This window comes from Chlorocebus sabaeus, chromosome 12 (assembly GCF_047675955.1).
Source record: "Chlorocebus sabaeus isolate Y175 chromosome 12, mChlSab1.0.hap1, whole genome shotgun sequence".
Classification (NCBI taxonomy): Eukaryota; Metazoa; Chordata; class Mammalia; order Primates; family Cercopithecidae; genus Chlorocebus; species Chlorocebus sabaeus.
Window position 1 is genome coordinate 52,961,580 of NC_132915.1, and position 27,432 is coordinate 52,989,011.

The 27,432-nt window shown below is 37.4% G+C and overlaps 1 protein-coding gene across 10 annotated transcripts in view; it reads right to left on the reverse strand.

The window, feature by feature from the left end:
- The window catches only part of ELAVL2 (ELAV like RNA binding protein 2), a 134,776-nt gene that overhangs the window by 59,836 nt on the left and 47,508 nt on the right, over positions 1–27,432 (reverse strand). For 6 of the 10 annotated variants that reach the window (XM_073021684.1, XM_073021682.1, XM_073021680.1 and 3 more), the window contains exon 2: positions 10,456–10,699. In XM_073021684.1, the coding sequence (XP_072877785.1) occupies positions 10,456–10,684 (229 nt within the window). In that variant the 5' untranslated portion in view covers positions 10,685–10,699. Of the gene's footprint in view, positions 1–10,455; positions 10,700–13,450; positions 13,542–27,432 lie in introns of all 10 variants that reach the window. The other 4 variants (XM_073021679.1, XM_073021678.1, XM_073021677.1 and 1 more) reach the window with 1 other exon arrangement.

Consider the following 27,432-nt stretch of genomic DNA (forward strand, 5'->3'; position numbering starts at 1 on the left):
GTTTTCAATGACTATTTCAACAGAAAAGAAAACAAAGGGAATTCTTTTCCTCAGCCTTCTGATCTGCTAACACTGCAGGAACACTAGGTTTCTGAAGATCCCAAAACCCAGGTCTCTGTATATCTAGACTTGAACATCTTATTTGATAAAATGAGAATATTTAGTATAGTATTTGCATTTTACATTAAAGGGATATTCATCTTAAGGAAGATGATGTCAATAAAAGTAAAAACAAGCCACAGCTTTTATCTAACCAATACTTCAAGGCTCAATTTAACAACTTGCTGACCTTCGAAGCCCAGTAATAGTCCACCGGGAAGCTCACTTGAGAGTGCCTTCATATATTAAGTCAAGCTAATTCATTCTGAAACATTCACACAATACCACATAGAGCAATAATTCCACAATCCAGTGCTCTAATTCATAAAGGCTGGTGTAATATCATTAATCATCATTCTGGGCTCCCAAGTCCTGCCTTGTACTTTCTATTCTTACTTTGTTCCACCCCTGGAAAATCAATTATGTTGGTCAAATAACCTAGAAAGCAAAGAATGGAATATGAGCTCTGCATTCTTCCCACATCATGACAAACTCTAAGAATTCTAGGACAACAGATCTACTTCAAGATGTTTTTCAAAAACTAGTTTACACCTATGGGGGGAAAAAAAAAGTCTGCAACTGTCATGCAACTCAATGGATATTAACTATTAACTGGTAAGAAGAGGACAGGAAAGAGACAGTTCCCGTGTGGTAGGTACTTTATGAAAGAAACTGAAGTTTCATAAAGTCCACATAGGCCACAACACAAATTAAGTGGCTCAGCTGGAATTTGAACCCAAGTGTAACAATATTCTAAGCTAAAAGCTGTAAGATTACTTTCAGTAGGCTACCTTCCTAGCAGAAGGAAGCAAAAGTATTTTGATTCAAACTTAATCCCAAGAACTTATTCCTAAACTAAATAACAAACCTAGTGTACATAAGGGTTTAGTAGATTCTACTACCCACTTAAACTTTTTTTTGTTTTTTTTTGAGATAGAGTCTCACACTCTGTCACCCAGGCTGGAGTGCAGTGGCTCACTGCAAACTGCCTCCTGAGTTGAAGCGATTCTCCTGCCTCAGCCTCCTGAGGAGCTGGGATTACAGGAACCCAGCACACCACGCCCAGCTAATTTTTGTATTTTTAGTACAGATGGGGTTTCACCATGTTGGCCAGGCTGGCCTCGAACTCCTGATGTCAGATGATCTGCCCACCTCGGCCTCCCAAAGTGCTGGGATTACAGGCACGAGCCACCACGCCCAGCCAAGGAACTCTTATAAACACAACTTAAATACTTCCGTCTTGCTTTTTTCCCCCTTAAAGGAGGCATAAGGTAAATCTTTGTTCTAATTTAGAACAATACAGAATGATCACCCCTCGATTACCTAAAGATGATACTTGGTGTCAGAGATTACCGAGTAGAGTCTGAAAAGCTGTTTTTAACTGAGGATCTGTTTCTTCACAACACTTAGAGCAGCAAATGCTACTCTGTGATTTATAGCCCCTCAAAAAATATTTGACTACATTTACCATCACCAATAAAAGTAGCATCCAAGGGTGTTGAAATACTGACATTCTAAAACTTTAAAGAGCCAAAACAAATACCTTAAGGACTAAAACATGCTAATTAAGCCACTGTATAGACCTGACAAATCGAATGACACTCGCAAGTAAAATGCCAGAAAATATCTGTTAAAGTTGACCTTTTGAGCTGGAAAAGCACGCTCTGAGGGTTTCCACAGCTCTCAACATTCAGTAGCAGCAGTGTACTCAGCTGAAAGTCAATTAACTTAGAACAAGCTCAAAAGAAGTTGGCAAATTTTGAAGCACAGTTTTAGCTCCAATGATCAACTATTCTGTTCAGGAATATTTGAAAGGAAATGTTCCAACAGGTACAGAATAAACGTGCTTTGCTCTATTCTCAATTTAAACAAAGTAAAAAAATAAATAAATAAAAAAATAAATAAAAGGCTGGTGGCCAAAGTTGTGCAATAGTTACGGTAGTGAAATAGAATGAAAACTGTCAAAAACAGGTTGATTTTGTACATCATAAAATTGGGGGGTATAAATCATTTTCATACCAGAGAAGAAAATATTTTAAAATTCTATAAATTACAAAAAAAGAAGCAACAAGTTTTATCACAATTTAACTGGTTTTTATCTCCTAATTGAGCGATCTTCATTTTACTTCACCATCTTCTTTCTCATCTACTTTTTCCATCATTCCTATAACAAGCACTTAAATTGAGAATGGTTTCTCTTCTATACCACTTATCTCCTGATGCAAAGTAAACAAAGACTACCCCCAGAAAAGGTCTGGAATAGCAAATAGCACACATGCACTCTTATGCTAAATTATAAAGAGTCAAATGTTACAAGAGAATTTCAACTGTAATTTTATTTTCTATGAATTTGAATAATTTACATAGTTTGTGTTTTCTGTCAAACTAGCAAAAGAACAAAGAGAAAGATACTGAAGACTATTCCTCATCTACTGGTAAGGCAAACATGGCTGTTCTAAAAGTTCCTCTGATAAGGGCTAGGAAAGCACAAAATCAAAACTCCTGAACCTCATTTACACCATAGATTCAACCTTATTTTCCCAGTAAACATTCTAAGAAAGTTGTTGGAAAACTGTGTCTCCTGGGAGTGACACATATTTTTTTTTACATTTTATTCTAATGGACCAAAACACCAAGTAACACAAATATCAGTATCAGGAAATCAGAGAAACAAATCTGGATGATTAACAAATTACTAGAGAAGAATACTGTTTCATATTTTTCTGTATCCTCAAATAGATGTTTCTTCTTCCTAGCAACTAGCCATTAAAGGCTTCATTACCACTGCTTATCTAAAGAAGCAGCTCTCTGATTTATGAAGAGCTGTTAACTGCGAATTAACTTACTGAATAGTGAAGAGGTCCAGATTTGCCACCCCAAAATATTCCACTTTGGTGTTAAGGTTTTTTTGTTGTTGTTGTTGTTTTGTTTGTTTGCTTGTTTTGTGAAATGGAGTCTTGCTCTGCTGCACAGGATGAAATGCAAGTGCGGTGGCATGATTTCAGCTCACTGCAACCTCTGCCTCCCGGGTTCAAGCAATTCTACCACCTCAGCCTTGTGAGTAGCTAGGAATACAGGTGTGCACCACCACATCCGGCTAATTTTTTTATTTTTACTACAGACAGGGTTTCACCATGTTGGCCATGGTTGGTCTTGAACTCCTGACCTCTGGTGATCCACCTGCCTCGGCCCTCCAAAGTGCTGAGATTACAGGTGTGAACAACCGCACCTGGCCAGCATTAAGTATTATTTTATACTGAGGAAAATGAAAAATCAACAGATGCAAGAAGAGTTCTCTGCCCTCCCCTTTTCTCCCTAAAAGCAGAGTATAAATTTCCCATGGGAAGGTGTCCCTCTGTCCTGTACCAGTTCAGAGGTACGCGACTCGTTACTTGAGACAGTCGACACCAGATTGTTTATGCATACAGGTCTGTATAAACCAACCTTGTTAAAATTTCCCTTATCTGTCCCCTTACATATTTTCTGAACACTTCCCCACAATTTTCTATTCCACAAAGTCCAAATCTTTCCTTTGTTAAAATGGTATAAAAGCCCCCCAACCCTGACCACTTGAGTTTTATAACACTTTTCTGTCAACACCCAAACATATAAAATACTAACAAAAATTGTGTGCCATTTCTCCAATTAATTTCCAAATCCCCAGGTACTAAAGAGAACAGAAGTTGTTTTTCCTAACAATGATAAAAGAACTGTACTGTATTTTATTTCTTAAAATGTTACAAATTTCTAGTTTCATCATCCTGTAATCTTTCAACTAAACTAATCAAGGCTCACACTGAAAATTGTTCTATAAAAATACCCAGGTTCAAGTAAAAAGTGAACCTAGAAGAATAAACTTTAATGTCTTTCTCCAAAATTGTATAAGAAGCTTCTATAGTGGTAACACCAAATGTTTTAAAGGACTGCATGGTTAAGATATAATGAAAAATTAATTAAGTTTAAAGACATATCAATTAAGATGCAAATAAAGTTCCTCCATTACCTTTTACCTATGAGAGATGTTCCAAAAATAGAGGTTCCACAAACTTGACACAAATTTCATTTTATACAAACCTAGCCACTAAAATCTCAAAACAGATTCAAATGTTACTGTATTCCACAGCTAAGGCACTGGGGACCAAAGTATTTTACGTATCTTCTTTCCTACAGACCCTAAGAACACACACAGCCTTTCTGCCATCTTTCTAATTAAATAGCATACAGAGTCTGCAAACTGAGGTGTTTATTAAGTTACCACCCACCCACCCACCCAATCGCCCTGCTGTTTCCAACTACTAGTCTGCAAGAATCAGAATTCTTGACCTCTTGATACTACGGACATTTCACAGGCTCACTGTACAACTGTAACTGACATACAGAATCACATTTTCAAATTAATGTTCATCAAAACAGCTTTGTGTTCACTGTGATTGACTCATAGGAAATAAGCGCTATTAAAGTTGAAGGTTCCCATTAGTCTAATAAAATCCCACTTATCTGTTTCAATTCTGAGGAGCTAAGATTGTATTTGTTTAAAAAGAAGAGAATCCTATGCCATTAAAATAAACTTTGGAAATCACATTATTTTGACAGAATAAACAAGGATCAAAACTAGCTTTAAAATTCTCAGCAAGCAGAGACAAAAGATAAACCTAGCTAAGAACACTCATATATTAATAAAAATGATTTTAAGATCCTAGCTGTAAGGCGTGCTGGGGCATGGCAGGAGCCTTATCATGCAAGGCACTACCTTGTAAATCAACATCTCTTTGGGCTCCCTGGAATTTATATTTGGGTTTTTCTTTTTTCCCCTTTTGTCAAAGCTTCTAGTTAGCAGTTGATGAGATCAGTACAAGACCTACCTCAAATAACTCAAAGAGTGAAATACTCATTACCTGAGGTCTTCCACTAACTACTACTCTAGTCATTCTTTTAGAAGGAAAAATAACAGTGAAAGAACCATCTACCCTGGTGTTTCAAAAACCTAATTACTATCAGATCAGTAAAAACACAGCCTAGTGACTTAAACTCAATATCTCTAGTTCCGAACCCTAGGAATTAATTCAGAGACCAATGCTGAGGAGGGGAGAGTACTTTAAACTTAAACTTTCCAAGGAATTAAGTACTGCAATTGTTAACACCTCTTTCATAACCCCCTAAATCTAGAATTCAGGTAAACTTGGAAATGCCTGGTTCAATCTCCCTGTGAAATGTTCAAGACAAGGATAACTCCTAGCTAACTAGTACATTCCAGGTCACCCCTACAGATTCTGATTCAGTAGGCCTGGACAGGGCCCAGGACCATGCATTTCTGGCACTCATTACAAGTGATTCCAATGCAGAAATCCCAGTGACCATACTTCAAGAGACACAGTCTGATCCCAAAACTTTTTGGGCTTCAAAATCACCTAGGAAGCTCTCTGACAACAGATTCTAAAACTCCCTTAGGTGAGGATGTAGAGCCAAATTTGGGAACCACCAGGCTAGAATATCAACTTCACAACCATTGACTATGATGTTTCTAGAGAAGGACAGATGTTCTTGTTCATTTGGTGTATTCGTCAGTCTTTGATTGTCAAAAACCTTCCACTCCCCTTCCAGAGAAGACACACTCACCAGAAGACGCCCTCTGGATAATTCTGTAAAAATTACACATCTCTTTATAAATTCATCAGCTGGCCCTGTGCTTAATCTTTAAACAGTGAGGTCTTGCCTCCAACAAGAGGCAAAGAGGAAACATCCAGGTAAAGAATAAGATAATCAGAATTCTGGTCCCTACTCTACCGCTTAATAGCTGTGTGGCCTTGGACTAGTCATTTCACAAACCTGGGCCTCTCATCACCTATGATGTTCGGTGGAAAGAAGGGAGAGGGTTGGTTAAGGTCACCTCTAGGGCTTTTCTGACTGTAACACTTTATTATTCATTCCTTGCATCACAAAATCCATTTTGCTCATCTAGAATGCAACACCAGCAGGTGTCAAGGACTCCGAAGTGCATTTAAGAATGCAAAGGGATGGACCAAAGTCAGCTAAGCTGTACAAGCAGCAGAAGCTTCTCATGATGAATGCCTATAGATAGGAAACAGTCTGAAGCATACAGCTGGGCAGAAGCCCAAAGAGACGGACCTGACAAAAAACATAATAAATAAAACTTAGTCTAGAGAGATTATTGTATTTGCTACTGAAGACATTTCTTAATGTACTTCCGTAATCGTCACTCGATCAAAATAGTGACATTAATTTGCTAACACTGACAGTCTAAACATTATACACTCTCTTCAAGGACTTAAGAGGTACACACTTTCCTAACTAGATATTTTTGTTCCTCAGATATAGTTTCCTATTCAGCATTAAGATTTAAGAAAACGGAAAAGGAAACATTTCAAATCTTCCTGCAGAGTGACTCCAGCGTTTTCCTGTAAACCAATTAATGCTCATGCTCCTACAAAATCAGAATACAGAAATGGGTCCCAACTGCTCCCCAGGAGGCAGAATAAGCTGGATAATTAGAGAAGAACCAAAGAACTCTGATCTGTACCTAAAATGCTTACTGAGAAACTGCACAAGATGGGTAGTGCTACACATCACAGGGCAGCGTCCAAAGCTCCACAATTCTTTCAAAACCTTGCTAAAGATACATTAATACTACTTCTTAGAAAGTGTGCCTACTTTTCAAAGTATAACCATTCAGAACCAAGTTTTAGATACTACCATTTTCTAGACTATTTTACTCAATATAAATATTTAGTAAGAAACGCAGAAAAAAAAAAAATCCTAAAGCAGTTTATGCTTAGGCTAAACGAGTGAGATCCTTCCAAAAGCCATTTTAACCCATATTACAAATAAGATGTCAGTGGTCCAAATCAAACCAAGATTACCAGAAGTTGAGGTGCCTAGTGTTCAGATTTACCTACTCCTCTTTTGAATTTATTATCATGTATATTTCTTTTAGGAAACATGCTCATATGTTATTGATGTGAACAGGTTAAACTGGTCTGATAACCAGTTAATAACAAATGATTTCAAAAGCTTTTATAGCACCATGTTCAGTGGAATCTACTGGCAGGGAGATGTATTTACCCTTCCAACAGCCCCCAAATAGGTTATATGATCAAATAAGACTGGGGACTATAAATCAAACAGATTTGCTTTACTGCTGTATTTTTCAAAGTTCTTAATACAGTGATTATCGAGTATGGATCTTAAAGAACTACGGAGTGCAGCACTTCCTAAACTTGTCTGTCAATACAATACTTAAGAAATAATTACTACTATCTAATGAAACGAAAGGTTGAAAAACATCTTTCAATCTTATATACTATTGTGGGAAGGCAATTAATACACTAAATACACGTATGAAAGTTCCTCAAAAAATTAAAAACAGAACTACCATATGATCCAGCAACTCCACTACTGCATGTTAACCCAAAAGAAATGAAATCAGTTTGTCAAAGAGATGCATTCTTATTGCAGCAATGTTTACAATAGCCAAACTACGGACTCAACCCAAATGTCCATCAACCAATAAACGGATAAAGAAAATATGCTATATACACACAATGAAATACTATTCAGCCACAAAAAAGAATGAAATTCTGTCATTTCCAGAAACATGGGTGAAGTTAGAGGACACTATGTTAAGTGAAGTGAGACAGCCAAATACCATATGATCTCATAGGTGGAATCGAAAAATGCTGATCTCACGGGAGCAGAGAGCAGAACAGTGGATACCAGACGGTGGAGAAGAGAGGAGGAAGGAAGGAGGGGGCTAGATGGTTAATGGGTACAGGGTCACTGTTAGAAGAAGTAAGTTCTGGTGTGCTATTCCACGGAAGGGTGAATATAGTTAGCAATATTGTATAGCATACTTCAAAATAGCTGGAAGAGAGGATTTTTGAGCACTCTCAAAGAAATTATGAATGTTTGAGATTTGGAAATGCTAAATACCCTGCTTGATCATTACACAATGTATGTAGCATCAAAACATCTCACTGTACTCCACAATTTGTTCAATTATGTGTTAACTATATAAAAAATATAACTATATATAATATAGTGTATACGTGTATATATCATATATAGTATTATAGTATGTGTATACACATATATGTATATATGTATATGTATGTATAGATATGTATATACACACACACACATATATAAAAATGTTACATTTTTATAAACATCTTTCAATACTCATGCCCACTGTGGAATTTCTTGGGGACTCTACTTGCTTACCAAATATTTTTAATAGAAATTTTACCACAGTGGACACCTCCACTACAGCCTTCCCCTCGAGCCACTGAAAAGACAATAGGCAGGGGTCAGAGGTGAAGGAAATGGACAAGAAATATTTACACAATTTTTTAGTATCTAGCCATGTATTAAAGAATGCCCGTGTGTTGTGCTTCTATTACCACTGTCTACCACACTAAAACTAGAGAGGCAAAGGAGATGAAGATAAAGAACTCAAATTTATCCCATTTTGTCACATAACAGCTCTAAAGATTTACAAAAGAATAAGATTAATTCAAGATTGACTAGAGGTTAGATGTGAGAATCTGTAAGATGTCTCCTGCGGCAAATGCCTAATATGAAAGACGTTATGATTTTTTAATATTTTCATCTTATAAAATGATAAAATGTATCATTTCATAACAGTTTCATAACAAAATATGACTTTTGTGCTCTGTTCATTCATCTTTCTTCTTAATGGTTAGGGGAACTCTACTAAGCAATCAGAAATTGCATCACTTTTGTCACAGTCCTCAAGTCATTTATCATATTTTATCTTTTATATTAAAAAGGTTGTAAAATCCACATGTAAGGGATGTTGTTTAACAAAAAAAAAAGATAAAATTCAACATCAGGACAGAGACGTAAGAGCAGCATTTTGTTATTCACCTTTTTCAACTTATTAAAAACTCTATAAACTTCACATATGCCTATCACACTCATTTTGGAAAAGAAACTGAAAAATCTCATCCATCTGATTATCAGACGGATGATCTTATGTTCAGGAACATAAGAACCACCTTCCTAATATCATAGTGAACATTTAAGCAACATAATTAAAATAGAATGGCCGTTTGATATGGATCAATGACAATCAGTTTGTACTTAGTTTTTAACTTGATTTCAGTAAGTTCTCTCTGTGAACCTCAATCTGTAGCTTGAGGACATATGATTATGAGGCCAAGCCCAGGGGCTGGCTCTAGAACTCACCTGTAGAGCTTACAGAGAATAAGCCCTAATGATTAGCAGAATAGCTCAAAGTCCCATGTATGAAAAAGTCAAAAGTGAACTTAGAAATGGCCCAGTGTGAGCCCCTTTTTCTCTGCCTTTTACACCTAATTTTGCCAATGGAAACCAGAAGTCTAGAGCTGACTTGTCCAAGGTCACATGACTAGGTGAGAGTTCAGACTCTCTAGTCTCATTCTTCACACTGTCTTTAAGTATCTTTTACTCATTTCAAATATTCCATTTTATATTTTTGGTTATAAGCTTTGTAAAGGAATTTGGTATATACCATCAATCAAATTTAATTAACATGAAAAATCCACGGGGTTTGTCTACCTTCATATATTTTTAGTGTTTAACTTCATATATATGTCTAACTTCATATATTTTTAGTGTTTGAAAACAACTCCTGCAGGAAGCATTAACCCTTCTATCCCAAGCACATGCTCTTTAAATTAGGTTTTGGCTTACTGTAAAATTTAGTCAAATCTTAAAAAATATTAAGAAGATTGTCAACTACCTAATATTCAAAATGTACTATAATTAAGGCCTTATCTTTCTGACAATAAGGACAATCATATACCATATGTCATCCTTTCCTTGTTAAGGAACAGAAAATAAGATCTCATTACACTCGATATTGTATCAGTGAAAATGTTTATACACTGACAATGTGAACATTACCATTTATTTTATCATATATAAGCAAAAGGATTATACTAACATAAGGAAAAGACACTTCAAGATTGTTTTCCCCTCTCCCAAACACATATTGTATCTCACTGTTGAAATGCTAAATTAAATACACTCTGGATACTAAAAGATAAAGGTTAACATGACACTTGCTATCCCAGATACACATACTTTTAGAACATTTTCAAAAGATACTGTCCGGATCAAAGTACATTAAAGTCCAGTTAAAATATATACTGTACCAAAAATAGTTTATGCTTCAAAAAGAAAATTTTAAACTAAGTTTCATATTGCTGATGTAATAACAGAGAAAATCTAGATATGTAAAATCGCAGCATGAATTATTTACAAGCAGTAATCTTATTTTCTCATATCTTGAGACACGATCCTTTAAATATGAATCATCTACATAAAACTGCTTACCTGTTATTTTGTCTCTTACAAGCTTACAGGACTCTATCTCACCAATGCTCCCGAAGAGACTCTTTAGTTCCTCCTGTGTCATGTTCTGAGGAAGGTAGTTGACTATTAAGTTGGTCTTGCTGTCCTCCGTGTTCCCAGAGTCAACTGGTGACGAGCAGTTGTTGTTTATGGTAGTTGGACCATTGGCTGTGTTATTGCAAGTTGGCCCATTAGACAGTTGTGTTTCCATGGCAGCAATTACCTGCTAAAAACAGAGAAAATAAGAAATGTCAGAATTCATATTTCACAACCTATTAGAGACTCCATCCAAGAATTTAAACACTTGTCACTAAACACAGTTGTTCTACTGAAATTACAACAATGCTTCAACAAAAAGTATAACACCTACACTAATTTTTACTTCCTGTTAACCTATTCATCTTAAGGTTACAACTATATTTTCACATACATATTCCATACATGCACATAAGCACAATTTAAATCTTAAACATTTTCTAGAATCACATTCTGTATCTATTCACATATCCTTACTCACCTGCAGTGTCCACAGATGAGAAAATTAAGTACCAAAGGTCACAGAATTGAACCCTAACTAAAAATCATACTAGAAAATAAAAGTGCTTAACATGCTACAACAATGAACAAAAAAATGACCTACCTAACTCTGAAGAGATTTTCAGTTAGCCTAAGAGGTTCACAATATTCTAAAACTGATAGATATCCATTAACTTAAAAATCAAAGAGCAAGAGTACTTTTAAAAATATAAATTTGTCAACATGTACTGTTTTGGTTACATATTGAAAATGTTTTTGATGGATAATATCATCTACCATTGGTAAGAAAAAAATAGATGCTATGTTTTAGGGAGTGGAAAGAAACTGTAAGGTAACTTGGGAATGAAGCTATGAATACTTTGTCTACCTGGCAGAATCTAATAGGACACTCTTGTCAACCTTGGCAGCTAAAAATCAACAAGGCAACTGATCTACAGCATCAAAATAAAATCCCCAAACACTTCGATATGGTGTTTTTCCTTGACTCTGCTTTTTAATGAGAAAAAAGAAAACCTATCCAGTCAATGAAAACAACAATGTAAATATATCAACATTTGCAAACAGACCAGCCCAAGGAATTCTCATTTGAGCACATAAGCCTGTTGAAAATGCAAGTAATAGGGTATCTATCAACTCCAAACACCAGATAAAGAACAGAATTGGGGAAAATGGCCTCAAACTGTTCAGGCTACTCTAAAAATCACTTATTAAGCAGTTTTAAATCTAGTTTCCTAAAACCAATCCTATGCCAAAGAGTCACAAACCACAGCCCCATATTTTCCAAAAGCATTTTCCAGTAACTACCTAACTCTGGACAGCCAAGACTGTGGTGGAATCTAAAAATCAAAGCATCACTGAAAGGATCATCCTTCATATTGCATACATCTCTCACCTCCACAAAGAACTACTTCTCAAAACTGACAATTCCGAATTGATGGGATGCTAGTTTTAGGGAAGTTTTAACATAGAAAAGGCAAAGAACTTGAGGCAAAGAAAAAAAAGCAAAGTAAAGGGAAAGAAGGTTACAAGGAAAGAGAAAAAACTGTCCTTTAAAACGCATATTGCCTAAGAAAAACAAAAGGGCACATTAGCAGATATATAGGAAGAAATCTCTACTGCCAGATGTTAACAAAAGAAGGCAGTGTAGGACAGATTGAGACTGGTCAGACTGGACAAGAATCAGTGCTGTCATGATTTAAAAAAAAAAAAAAAAAAAAAAACAGGAGGCAAAATCCAGAACAGCTTTTGAAATATCCAACAACCTGTAACCCCTCCGTGACTTCATTTCCTTGTCAAAGAAGTGGGTATTTATTCTATAAGCTGCAAGCTGTTTCTCTTGGGTATGTAAGCTTTCTCAGGGAATATTTACAGGGATGAGGGAAAACAAACCGTTGGAAATCTGTATTTAAAAATCTTAAGTCAAGATATGGGTTTTATTATAACTAACAAATTTGAAAAGGGAAGTTTCAGATTTCCTAATTAAACATAACTGTTCTGGTTTGTAGAGTATTAGCTATGGGTCACTCTTTTCACAGCAAAATTCTTCTGGGGTTAAGCCTTGCCCAGCAGTTATGGAAACAATGAGCTACAAGATTAAAGTGGCCAAAGACACATAAATCACTATTGAAAAGTTTGGATAGGTGTAGAAACTACGAGAGCCCCAAATGGGAGATTCGGACTAAAGCTCACTGGGATAGCATTTGAAATACAAAGTGTTCATTGACTGAAATTAGCAAGATTTAGAAAGGACAACAAACACTCCTCACTTAATTGCACATTTATTTCCATGTTCAGGTGGCAAGAATGAGCTCCTAAGCCAACATTCAAGTGAACAGCTGCAGTAGGCTGTGTGCGCTGAAAATTACAGCATCTCTCTGCTATAGGACCATCTGCTCAGAATAAAATGATACTAATGTGCTATATTTTACAAATAATGCATATTCCATTGATAGGCTCAACACAACTGTTCACAGAATGCAAACTCTTTCAACAGTTACTGGGCAAATAATTTTCAGCTACATTTACAATTTCAACTTTTTTTTTTTTTGGAGCATCAAGAATTGTAAATAACTTCAAAATTTAGTAACCAAAAAAATACATAGTAAACAGAATGTATAGAATTACGGTAACTTAGTATTCAGACCATACCAAAACTTTTTTTGTTTTTTTAAAAAAGCTTGTCACTCTTTTGAGTCTGCGCTAAATCCTAATTTAGATTATAAAAAAATTACATACGAGAGCATGGTTCTGATGCTACGTATACCACTATAGTTAAAATTGCAATGTGCTTTAAGTCCTAAAGATGGCCATACCACAATAGGTTAAATGTAAGAATAATTAGTATGCCAAATGAAAGATTCAAGTGTTTGGTATGGCCTCAGCACTCCTGCAACATGCTAAAAAAAAGTAGCCTACAGAATTTAAGAAAAATCCCACAGACCCCGGTCCAAGGCTCTGCTGCCCACGAACCACTTCTAAGCAGAGAAGCCACATCACACAGTCTGACTGCCATGTTAGTTTGGAGTTGCCGTCTGCAATATGGACACAAAAAGTACCGTATGTTAGATGAGCAAGATAATGCAACAAATCAGTTTGTACAAAATTTACAGTGATTGTATTGATATTCCCAGCACGTCCATGCAGTGTGGCTTAATTGAAATTGAGGCAATTCCAATCTAATCTTTCCAAATTCATTTCAACATGTAGTTTTCTTGCACAAATATAAGCATTTTAATTAAGAGCCTGATTTTAAAACAATATTAACTAGTTATCTTGGCATCTATTCTAAAGAACTAATTTAAACCACACCTCAAAAATTTAAAAAATAAAGTAAAATAAAGCAAAAGACTGCAGGCTATCTTATCTCTTAAGGATGTGGGAGAAGGGAGGAAATGTGAATGAAATTTTATAGTGGGAAAAAGTGATCATGCAATTCCTAAGTGATTGCTTTGCATAGAAGCACTCTTCCCCCAAAATATCAGAAGGACATTAAGAGAAGCTATATTTGCCCACACTGTTACATTATACTACAAATGATCCTTAATCCTGGGACTTAAAATTAAAAGTGAATCGAAACCCTGTGAGGTTATTTTGCCACTACAGTCAAACGGTTCCTAACAGTTTCACTGAGAATTGTTCAGATATACTAAGAGGCAGTAAACCAGCATCTTTCAATTGAAATAATTGGACCGATAAATAGGATTGTTTGGAGTAATGCTTGCATAGGATGTCAGCTTTGTCCCTGAACAAAATCAAGTGAACATTTTTTAATATGTAAATTGTAAACCCAGCACGATTTGAAATTAGTGCTGCTATGAGGCCTCCAGTATAGTTAATGGGCCATTTACCATTTATTGCAACTTGCCCAAATACCAAACAGAGCCATGATATTGGCACAAAAGCCAAAGTTTACTTTTTTTTGTCATATATGCAGATGTTTTAAATGGTCAACATAATAATCAGAAAACTTAGTTTCTAAAAATAGACAGTGAATAACAGAAGAGGTCCGAAAATGTCTTTTACTTATTTATAATTATAAAAATTTTATCGTGAGAGGCAATCTTGGCTGTAAGTGATTTACTCTTGATATTAGCAATGCTGCCAGTAACAATGGATTCCACTTTCTGGCATCTAGCAAAAGTGGTTAACATACTGTTTTTTTGTTTTTGTTTTTGTTTTTTTTTTACAGGATGCCATGAAAATGTTTTACTCTTCTTCCGTTCTCCCACTGTAACAAGAGAATTCGGTCTGATCCTATGTTCTTTATTTTTCAAAAAACTACTTATAGTTGAACTGAACCTGTGAAAAAGTGCTTTACACCCATGTAAGATTTTTTATAAGAACCCAACTGTAGTTAGACTACATGAGCAGGACCACACCCAGCAGGGTAAAGCAGGCGTAAATGTATGTCCTGAATACCCTCAGGAGTTCAATCTAAACATTCCTCAATACATAAAACAGATTTTAATTTAACTGCCTTAGTCCCTTCTATTCCATAGGAGGACACTAATGAGCTAATCTGTTGACACCCCTCTTTCTGAAAGCCCCAGGGAGGTGAACAATCACTTTATTGCACCAACTAGATAGGAAGGCTGTGTATGGAAAATGATTCTACTGCACTTTTACATTTCAAGCACCCCAGACAGTCTCTCCGCTTGAGGCAGACACATACCTTTATGGGAAGTTATAAATAAGTTGCTCACATGGCCCTTACCTTTATGCTGGCCAACAATTCAGTTACTAAAAATGTAAAGCTACTTCCCCTTCACTTAAGGACAGGCAATTCTGCTCTACTCAATCTACCACAGACAACTGGGCTGCGCACTATTTATAGATTCCATTGGCTCTGAAACTCTTCGGAAAGAAAAAAAGGCCATATTCCAGTGAAACAGAGCCATTAATTTTAAGGCTTAAAAAAAATAATGTTTCAATATATATTCTCCTCTTAATTTAGACATCACTTGTGCCAATTCAGACTGCTTTTCCTCCTGTTATTACCCAAGTAATAATTTATGAAAAGGCACTTTAGCATAGATGAATCCAGAATATTCTAAACTTTCAGTGGGCTCCAAGGTAAAATGGTTGTTACTTTGGTGAAAGCGTAGGTTTTATTGGGAAATAGAAGATGGTCTCTACTTTTACGCACACAAGTACTTCCAAAAAGCCATAAAGACTTTTAAACTTTTTATTTAAATGGTTCTCTATGAATTTTAACATCTACTGTTTTCACAATAGTGGAATTTAGAGAATAAATGCTTTAGTTCTCGTATCTGGGAAGAGTTAAGAATTTGAGAAGTCAGACTGATCCAATAGTTTCCTGGTCACATGAGAGAAAAGTAGTCTGTATTTTCTAATCTTACAATTAAAACATTCTGCAAACTAAGGTAATCAGTTTTTTCACTATTTTCAAACCTCTTGCAGACAGTCACCAAACCAGATAGTTAATCAAAAGCATCTTAAATAGGCCGGGCTCGGTGGCTCACGTCTGTAATCCCAGAACTTTGGGAGGCTGAGACAGGCGGACCACCTGAGGTCAGAAGTTCAAGACCAGTCTGGGTAACACGGTGAAACCCCGCCTCTACTAAAAATACAAAATATTAGCCAGGTGTGGTCTGCAGTCCCAGCTACTCAGGAGGCTGAGGCAGGAGAATGGCTTGAACCCGGGACGCGGAGGTTGAAGTGAGCCGAGACCATACCACTTCACTCTAGCCTGGGTGACAGCAAGAGACTCTGTCTCCAAAATAAATAAATAAACATAACTATATTCTGAGAATTTTTATGAAGTTCACTCAGTATAATGTTGCAAGAAGGGAAAAAGGTTCCATAGCCTAGAAACTACCTGATTTAGGGGACAGACTTCTGTAGGTTAAAGTCATAGCAGGGCTGCTGAAAGGGCCAATACAACGACCCCTGGTGAGGCTGGTCCTGTTGCTCCAGCCATGGTCACCATCCTGACCTGGGCTCTCATCTTCTTCTGGACCACCAAATTAAAGCCTCCAAAAGGTCCCTCTCTCCTCATCCTAATCTACCCTAACACTGTTACTGTTCCCAGGAAGACTTTCTAAACCCTCCCACAGCTCCCTGCTGCCTATCAAATTAAGTGTAAACTACTAGGTATCAATAGAGATCCTGTACAACCACTTTTACCAACCCACTTATTCAAGCACCTTAAGATCTGAACTACTCCTTGTCCCTCAAACAGTCCAATACCTTCACTCTTCTAGCTTTGTTTATGCAGTCCCATCTCCCTTATTCAAGGCTCCATCCAAACCCACCCCTTTTAAGCATTTAAAAAGGAAAGGGCAAGAACAGTTTCTTAAAAATTGGAGAATGAAAGAGCAAATCCCCTCCCCTAAATGTGTACAAACTTGGTAACTTTTTTACTTTTTATAAATAAATTTAAACTATAAATTAGAAGCACAAATAATCATGAGTGGCACTAACTTGTTTTTCTATCCCACCAAGTATTTCAAACCAGAATTATGAAAGCGTATTTTCAAGTTTTGGCGCACTCCATCAGCCACCCTCACCCACTGAAATCTAAATTCCTGTTATATGGCGAAACAAAGGAAACCATTTACCTTTGTGAACAGTTGTGTACTTTTATTTCAACAATCTATCACCCCAACTACAAAACCCTGGAAGACAAGACAAATCCAAGCCTCTGGCCAGCAGGGTTATAGATATGGGCATGTGAAATTTGGGTCCAATTTCAGGAAAATAGCAAAACCAAAGGTAAATGCAGGAAAATTAAACAGATCTTGAAGAAGACATTTAGAAACACATCATGATTAAGTAGTGGATCACAAGTGATCTTGATACTAACTAGAAAAGTTTAGGCAAATAGAAACGATAACATCTCTGAAAAGAATCATGGCTAGCATTTAGAAGCACATCATGATTAAGTCATGGATCACAAGTGATCTTGATGCTAACTAGAAAACTTTAGGCAAATAGAAACGATAACGTCTCTGAAAAGAATCATGGCTAGCAGCAAAGACAAGCATCTCTCTCAAGGCTGGAAAGGTCCAGCTTGAATAGAGTGAACTTGGTCTCTACACTTATTTGCAACGAGAAGGTATGAATACCCTGAGTATTCAAACACAGCACACCAGCACAGAATCAGCCCAGTGCAAAGGCCTTCCTTCTGACCACGACAAACCTCTCCCTAAATGCCAAGTTACACATGAACAGAAGACATTTGGTCTCTAAAGTTTTAGAGCCAAATCTACCAAAAGAAAAAAAAAAAAAAATTCCCGGGCAGCACAACCTTTACCACACCATCCTTTGGGGAACTTGCAGCAGGGACAAAAGCACTCAAAATAATTGGTGAAATAAGTTATACGAGCTTATAGATGACAGCTAGGTAGGCAGTCAATGGGGTCATCTGCCTGAGACACAGCATTCCTACAGCAAATGCTTTATCTTTCCCATTCACTAAGTGGTATTTTCAGGATATGTTTCTGGCTGCACTTAATTAAGCAAGAGAATAGCCAACCAAGTGCTAAAATCACAAGGCTAAGGATGTCAGTTACAGAAACAAGCCATTAGTTTGTTTTCTTTAACTCTCTTTGCTTTGTGGTTCCTAAAATAAAGGTTTGTAGCTTTAAATGTCAAAGGATTTCTTCAATCTAAAATCCCTGTCAATTCTCCAGACCACCCACATACCAAGTTAGCTGTCTCACTAGCTCTACGAATTCCTCAAACCCACATTTTTGGCCTTGGGGCTAACAAGGGCCCAAGAACTTGCAGAGACAATGCACTGAACAGCTGCAGGCTGTCATAAGGAGAATGTTCTTTGGCAGCAAACAGTAACACTTTTCTGTCTCTTGGCCCTTTATGACTTCTACAGACGAAGTACAGAGTCTCCTTCATGCCACTCTTTCTGAGGTTTTGTAGTCTGAGAGCTGCCAGGTTTAAAAGCTTTGAGGTTAGAGAGGTAAGATAATGAGTTTAGGGTCCCAAGTCCTTCTCTTCAGTCTAGGTCCATTACAGGTAACCAGGTTGAGCAATGGGAAAGTAAACATCTGACAAAAAAGATCTGCTTAAGTTTCATGTTTTGTTCATTCATGTATTTAACGAACATCTCCATGAAGCTTCCACAAATTCAGGACAGTCCTGAGGTACAGCAATGAAGAAGTATCTTGGAGTGCTGATTTGCTGTCGATGGTGTGTGCAGAACATATACAAGTACGAACATATAGAAGAAAACAGTATATTGGCAATAAGTAAGTGTGCTTTGGAATACATATAGAGAAGAATAAGGGGGGTTGAAAATGTGGAGATGAAGATGGGTAGTTTCCAGCATTAAACAAGCAGGCCTCAATGAAGAGGGTGAGCTTTGAATCAAGGTTTGAAGGAGATATGGGCTGGCTGCTGCAATAGGTAGGTAGAATAATCCCCTTCCCCTCAATGTCTACATCCTACTCCCAGAAGTGTGAACATGTTATGTTACATTACAAGCGGGAATTAAGACTGTAGAATTAAGGCTGCTAATCAGCTCACCTTGAGAAGGAGATTTTCCTTGGTTACTGAGGTGGGTCTAATGTAATTACAAGGTTCCTTATAAGTAAAAGAGGAAGGTGAGACAGTGTCAGAGTGATGAAGCATGAGAAGAATCGAAAGGACATTGCTGGCTTTAAATGGGGCCACCAGCCAAGGAATATAGGCAGCGTCTAGGAGCTGCAAAAGGCAAGGAAACAATCTCTTATAAAGACTCTGGAAGGAATGCAGCCCTGCCAATACTTTCATCTTAGCTCACCGAGAACCACTTTGAACTTCTGATGTTCTTTGGAATTGTAAGATAGTAAGTCTTGTGTTGTTTTAAGCCAATAAATTTAAAGTAATTTGTTATAGGTCTAAGAGGAAATAAAGACAGCCTCCATGGAGATATCTAGAAGAAAAGATTCTAGGCAGAGACCTGCCAGTGCAAAGCTTGTCTGTTGTGTAGAATGACAAGGAGATAACAGGGAGAGGAGGAGGAGATGAGTCTAAGAGGTAATGAGGCCAGAACACATAGGGTCTTGAAGGCCACCATAACAAAAAAGGAAACTATAAAAGGTTTTGAGCAAAAGAGTAGCATGTGGCTACTGTGAAAATAAATTGTGTGTGGGTGTGCAGGAAGACTCAGTGAGTTTGGAAACAGCCCAGTTAAGAAGCAACTGCAGCAATTCAGGTGCAGGATGACAGTGACTCCCACAAGGGTGAAGTCAGGGAGAAGTCATCAGATTCTGGATATACCCAGAAGATAACACATTACTAATGTGCTACACTTTAATTACATCAGTACACTGTTTAAATCCATTGTCAAGAAACTGGTTTAGATTCTAACTGCTCACATTCCTACAAACCACCAAAACATTTACTATGCTCTGGACACTAAGAACACATGATGAATAAGCAAAGGAACATATTTTACGGACAGTTGTGCCTCAAAAGAAAAAAAAAAAGGAGATATCTATATTTATAGATATATAGAGGAAATCCAACACACAAAAATTTGGAGTTTATAAATGTTAAATCAGAAGTTATTCACTTCATGGTTGGATATTCACTATTCACTTTGTATTTGCTACTAAAGGAATCCACTGCCAGCTTCTTAAAAGAATCAACTGATTCATTTAGGAGCAAATATAAACTCAAAAATCAGTAGCTTAAAAGATGCAACTAGTCAACATAGTATGTCAGAAAATTGATTTGCAATCTATGTGTGCCCCCTTAAAACTTTGAGAATTCAAAGTAAAATATCTCAACGCTCCCCATACCGAAAAGTTTAAAAACAAAGTGGATGAAGATGAGATTAAGTCACATTTTGTGAAATGGGAGTAAACTTTAAAATCTATATTTTTCAACAGAGTCATTTATATACCTCTACAACAGTAAAGGTTAAGCCATGGGTTAACTCAATCTTGGTTATAGGCTGGAATACACTAAATCATTACCTTCTGGTGATGAATCATTCCAACCTCAGTAGACCTAATTAATTTCCATGCCATTATTTGGCTATAGAATCTAAAAAGGGATATGAGTACAATAAGAATAAAATCAACTACTCCCTCAGTTTTGTAGCAGAGGTTTTGTTTGGTATAGGCAGATAAATCTGAATTGCTAAATTAAGGCAGTTAGCATAGTAATCAACACAGAAATTGGATTAACTTCACATTCTTCTACAAAAGTCACAGCTATCGGGAACCCCCTCAGGGTAGTACAAATGGTGAAAGGCTGATTGGAAATCCTCAAATTAATCCCAGTAGTTGAGTGTTTTCATTAGGTAGGTTAAAAACATAGCTCCTCTGTTGGATACAGACACTAAAATACTCTGTCATGTACAAACTCCAAAGCAGAAAGAATGACTAATCTTAAAGCGAATATAAAAGACAAGGAAGGTTTATGGATACAAATAATGTTTTTTAACTCACAAATGTTAGAAAGTGCCACAATACTCCTCCTGGCCACTTAGGTTAACATTTTATTTTTCACTGTTATTTAGCAGGACTTATGAGATAGAAAACCAAATGCTATGCTGTTTAACCTCAAGCAGCTTACACACACACACACACACACAAAAGCATCTAAAATGTCAACTAACAAGATTACTGTCCTTAGTAATGTTAGGAGGCTACAAATATTTCTACAGAACTTCAGAGAAACTGAAAATAAGGGGATGCCATCCCAGGGCATGTAAATATCTTATAATTCATTGATGTACTGTGGAGAGCAAAACAAGGAGTCTAAACCCTGATCAATACAGACAGCTTCCTTCTGCTCTGAACTGTGGATCATCTCAATTACTGGTATTCACCTAAGAAATGTATTTTTCTTTACTGTTGATGTGTAACATCCTGAGATTCCCAAGACATGTATACCTGTGATTTAGAGACGTAACTATGATTTATTTACTGTGGAAATTTGAGGCATCTTATAAAAACAAAATTCACACACTAAGATAGTAACTTTATTTCCTTTGGTCCACCTCTATCTCTTGCTCCCCGCCAAAGACAGCTTTCTTTAAAAACAGACATCCCAGCTAGAACAAAAAACACCTAGGTACATCTGTGACTTTTTATGGTAATTAAGTTTCTAGTTATTCACTACATTTCAAGAAAAAAAAGTTGGAGAGGAGGAGAATTTACATTCAATGCAAGTGTTATTTTTATTCAGTCATTCCAAAGTGAGGAAAGGGTTGATAAGGGAGAGTAGTATCTCAAGGAAATTTCTTGTTAATCTGCTACATAAGAATGTATTTAAGAGTTAATAATGTTTTTCAAAAAAGTTAATGTTATACACTATAGAACAAGTAAGGCCCTTCTTAGCCTCAGACCTTATCCACTTACATCCACAGCAGGCACATACACCCAATCTCAAATAACCCCCTAACAGAGAAAGGGGTCAATATGCTTAGATTGATGACCTCTCACCATCTCACCCAGCAAAGTGCTTCCTCTCACTCCTACTTTTGCCAGACTTCCCACTTTGCAAGTAATCTTAGTATCATTCAAGTGAAGCACATTTGAAACAAACGTTTAAGGATCTCAAAAAGTACGTGGGGCAAGTACCCCGATGTTAGAGATGAAAAATGAAGCAAGTGTATGAGCATATATGTATATAACCGGTATATACATATACATACATATTCCCAAGTGTTGATGAGAAACATCTATCCCCTATAGGCTGAAGAGGAGAAGGGAGCACATACACAATTACAGGCTACATTTTTAACAGGTAATTATTCTTAAGACTCAAACCACAAAGGCCTTTGAATTATTTCCACTCTGGGAAGGAAAAGAGCAGGTAAAGGGGTCTGTTTGCTTTAAAAGCTTTAATTACATACACATATTTTGTCTGATAATGTCAAAGCACTTTACAAACTCTAAGGTGCCAAGTGAATAGAGGGTATTATCACTATTGCTGGACAAAGAAGATGTCTCTTAAAACGTTAGCATAGAAAATTTGCTTATCTGGGCCTGGTGCAGGGGCTCACACCTGCAATCCCGGCACTTTGGGAGGCCGAGGTGGGCAGATCTCAAGGTCAAGAGATCGAGACCATCCTGGCTAACATAGTGAAACCCCATCTCTACTAAAAAAACAAAAAATTAGCCGGGCTTGGTGGCGGTCACCTGTAGTCCCAGCTCCTTGGGAGGCTGAGGCAGAAGAATGGTGTGAACCCGGGAGATGGAGCTTGCGGTGAGCCGACATCGCACTATTGCACTCCAGTCTGGGCAAAAATGCGAGACTCCATTAAAAAAAAAAAAAAAAAGAAAGAAAAAAGAACAAAGAAAGTTTGCTTATCTGTCTTTTGGATTAAGCCTATCAGTTTTTCTTCCCCCCGTACCTAAATGGACAGCAAGGCTGCAGGAGTTGTGTTGCAAGCTTTTTAACAAGGAAATGAAATGCTGTGGACAGAAAGTACAGTATGCAGACTTTTCCTAATCATGACTGTTAGTTCCTGTCCTGGACCACTGAAGCAGATGCTATGTTAAACTACATTTAGCACAGTCACAAACGGTGACTAAGGAAGTTAAAAATTTTTACTTGCAATGCTGCCATTTTTAACCCCAGACCTCCAAAGACTATGTTTAAATATACATAGTACCAACAGCCCAAGCGTTTCACATTAGAATTACAGCCTTGTCTATTTTACCTTACTTTTAAAAGTGTGTGACCCCCTCCCCAACTCCTCCAAAAAATACACATCTTCCATCCTCTTCAAGTCGTCTTATGCTCAGGCTCTTGGAATTTGAGTAAGATTAGAAATTGTGACCTCCCTATTCTTGCTAAGAACTCCAAAGATGATCCAGGCATCTTCTACTTATATTCAGATTTACAATACAGAGAAAACAAGAGTGTAGAAATCTAATTCACGATTATACCCTAGAATCTAGATTGATAATGTGCACATTATGAGATCACATGGGATCAAGTTTCAACAATTAATGGATCAGGCAAATGATCCATGTATACACATTCATATAAAAGCATACACTCTCCAATCATCTTTCTCCTGTCATGATTTTCAAAATGACCTGAATTTAAACTGTGGCTTTAAAATCACATTTAATTAAAAGAAAAATAGAAAAGGAACTCTCCATGGGATTTGAGTATCTTTTGCTACAGTGAAGAAGTTCAGATGATCTCTCTGCTTTCTGTAGAATCCAATGAATCCTACAACTAAAAGAGTAAAAATAAATAGCAAGGGAAAGAAACTAGCATTTATTGATTCCTCATTCCATGTCAAGTCTTAAGCTAGATATTTTACAAACAAAATCTTATTTGATCCTCTTGTGGGGCAGGCAAACTGACTCATGCTTGTAATCCCAACACTTTGGAAGGTTGGAGGTGGGAGAATCACTTGAGTCCAGCAGTATGAGACCAGCCTGGGCAACATGGAGAAATCCCATCTCTACAAAAAATATGAAAATTAGCTGGGCATGGTGGTATGTGCCTGTACTTCCAGGTACTCCAGAAGCTGAGATGGGAGGACTGCTTGAGCTCTGGAGGCCAAAGCGGCAGTGAGCCATGATTAACACCACTGCACTCCAGCTCGGGTGGCAGAGCAAGACCCTATCTCCAAAACAAATCTTATGCACTATAAGCTATATTACATTCTCTTTAATTTACGAATGAGAATTTCAAAACTTCAAGAGGTCACACAAGCGTTAAGTGAGAAACTGGGATTTGAAATCAGTGCTGAGACCCCATCTAGAGCTTCCTAGTTGATCTCTCTGCTTCCAGGCTTGCCCCTTTCTCCAATCCTTCCTCCATTCCACGGCTGTGGGGATCTAACTAAAAAAATGGTCAGCACTCCACTACCATCTCTTTTAAAGCTCTGCTGACTCCACGTGGCCTATGAAGTAACATCTCAGGTCCCCAGTGAGACAGCTGACAACCAGCTCCTACGTCTTCATCCACATGCCCAGCACTCCCCATCACATACACAAGCTCCCAGTAGTTCTTCCCACTCCCAGTGCTTCCCAGTGCCACAAAACCTGTTTTCTCCACCTGCAACAGCCTCACTACCTTTCTTCTCCTGCCTCATGGAAACATCCTCAGCACAGGAAGAGAGCAGACAACACCTCCAGGAAGCCTTCTGTGAACCACTCAGTTGGACCAGATAACTCTGTGTGCCCCTATATGCCTGACTTACCTTTATCTCCCCAGTAATAAATATCAAGACAGATCCACGAAGAGAATGAATGTCACAAACTGTGATTCAAGGTGGCAAGTAAAAAAACATCCCCCTTACTTATCCATGTGGTTTTATGTTCCCTGCCAAGTGGTAAAAATTTCCATTGCAACCCTGTATACCTGGAGAAGACGGCCAAAGTCATCTCAGGTTGTTTATAAAGAGGAAGGTAGACGTCAAGGTTGTTTATAAAGAGGAAGGTAGACTATCAAGTAGAAAAAGGGGAAAGTAGGCTGTCAAGTCCTACTGCTAACATACACATCTCTTTCCACATATAGCTACTAATTCTATATGGTAGGCTCAAACTTCAAGTGGAATCAGCATTTTAAAATTCCTAGCTACAAGACTTTGTTAAAACAATATAAACCTCAGGGAGGAACCAGGGACAGTTGTGTTCCATTGTCACCACCTCACAGTTTAAAATAAGCCAATCTCATCACCAATGTGTAAAATCAAGAGGAAACTTGAAGTTTATACTCTCTCCCCAACACAGTCAAGGTCTGGTGTGTAGAATAATACCAAAAAGAGGAGTAAAGAAACTCCCCAAGGCTGGAAAAGCAACATTCCTGATCCACTGTATGTATCAGGCGCTACGCTCAGATGCTGGGAAAACAAAGATGTACAAAACCCCACTCATTCCACCCCTCACGGAACTTCTCCAGAACACACCTGTGCCCTAAGAAGGTGTCCAAAGAAGTCAAATGCACACAAGGAAAGCTTTAAGAACCCACAGCCAGAAATAATCACTTCTCTACCTGACCTATGCTAAATATTTTGCTATCCAAAAAAAAAAAAAAAAACAAACCAAAAACGGGCAAAATCACTGCTGCTATGGAAACTACCACTTCTAACCTCAACATTTGAGTTTGGACACGTATTTGAGAAGAAATGAGGCATTTTGCTTCCCAATGTTTAAAATGCTAGACAATAGGAGACTGCACAGCATTGATACTGAACATTAAAGTGGACTTCTGCCTCACTAAGAAAATTTTATATTATAAAGAAGAGCAGGCTGAAGTTTTCCTGATTTAGAATTGCTTAGAGTTTCCGGGTACCCATTTCCTGTTACAACTTTATCCTATGTAAAGTTCAAGTTTCTTTAAAAGACCTCTCAGAGTAGATTTAACATGTAAATTGTTGAGCAGTAAATAGTCTTTGACTGTTGATAAGACTTTCAGGAAGTACCTACTAAGTACCAGGCAATATAGTATAGAGCAGTTAGGACTGTAATCTCTTTCAGATCAAGCTAAAAAGAAATTCTTACTATCATCCACTACTTTAATCTGAGATGGGTATGAACAAAAAGATCCTTAAACTACTCTTCTAAAGGGAACCATGACCCTGAACCCAAAGTTTTCAGTTCTGTGAAGAGTGTAGATCTACTCAAACACCACTCTATCACTCTATCTTAGACTATTTTAAAGAGTTCCTTGACGATTCTGAGCGCCAGTCTCTAGTTGAGAATCACTATAAGGGAAGTAGATGGTTTAGAAATGTGCTCTTTCTACACCTTTTTGCCCCACCCAAGCATGCTTTTACATCCATCCTTTGTCAGGCTAAAACCCAGGATTCACAACAAAGATCTAGAGACTACAGGCCTTGGAACTGAGTTGAATCATCAGGACCTATTTTTTATTCTCCATTTCTAAAGAGCAAACGGGGGAGAAAGGGGGAATATCATGAGGTAGAAGCAAGAATAAATATAAACTGAAGAAAACTTCCACTGCATTGGAACAGTAATTAGACCAAATTTCACTGCCATCAGAGTAAGAAAGAACAACTGCTCTGCATCCCTGGCCACCAACACAGCAGTAGTTCTCTGAAGTAACTTCTTGCTCTAACTGGAAAATGACCCACACCTTTATTTGCCAAGAGTAGAGACAGCTGGCCTCCTATGTTAAAAATTACCAAAATGGAAACAAGTGAATCTTCTTTATCCACCAAGGTTGACTACACATTAACTAAGACCTATTCTAATAAACATGGCCAACATAAACAGCAGCAGCCAGGTGGCCACTCTGAACATTCTTCCTGATACAAAGTACATCATATACCTAATGGCATGGTGAACAAGACCCCCCAGAGTGGCTATGACCAGCATGAAGAAAACATTGAGGGGGTGGGAGTCAAAAGTCTACTTAAAGTATTAAGCATTCAAGTAAATGGCAGAATCTGAGGGCCAGCTGGTAAAAACAAAAAAATAAAAAGACAACAATGGACTCTGCTTAAATAAATCACATGGGAAGCTGAAAAGAAGGACAAAGGAAAAGTGGCAACCATAGACAGAAACAAGCAGACCTGTAACACTCCTCAACCTCCAGGCCAAAGTTCCGACTGGCAGCTAGAGGGTAGATTTAGTCTGAAAACACGTTATGTGGTCTCTCCAATGTCCTTTTAAATAAAAAAAAAAATCAGTAGTGTTCAACATTTAAAATTTCACCAATGTAACAATTTCACATTTATAAAAATACATTTCTGATTTCGCTTAATAAAGTTTGCCAAGAGTTCACACTCCCAGAGCTACTAGCCAGCAGGTTGCCCTATAAACGGGGTGCCTTCTTTCCAGTTCTCCCAATACAGCCTTAACGTTCCGGCCCCTGCAAGGGCTGGATTTTAAGCAAAAGAATATCATAGCCTACATGTCAAATGTGCTAAAGAGTATATGCTTTTCTACCATGATGGAGAGGTTCAGAATGTCAGAGTACTGGGGGAGGGAGGGAGTTTTCAAAGGTCATCTAAAC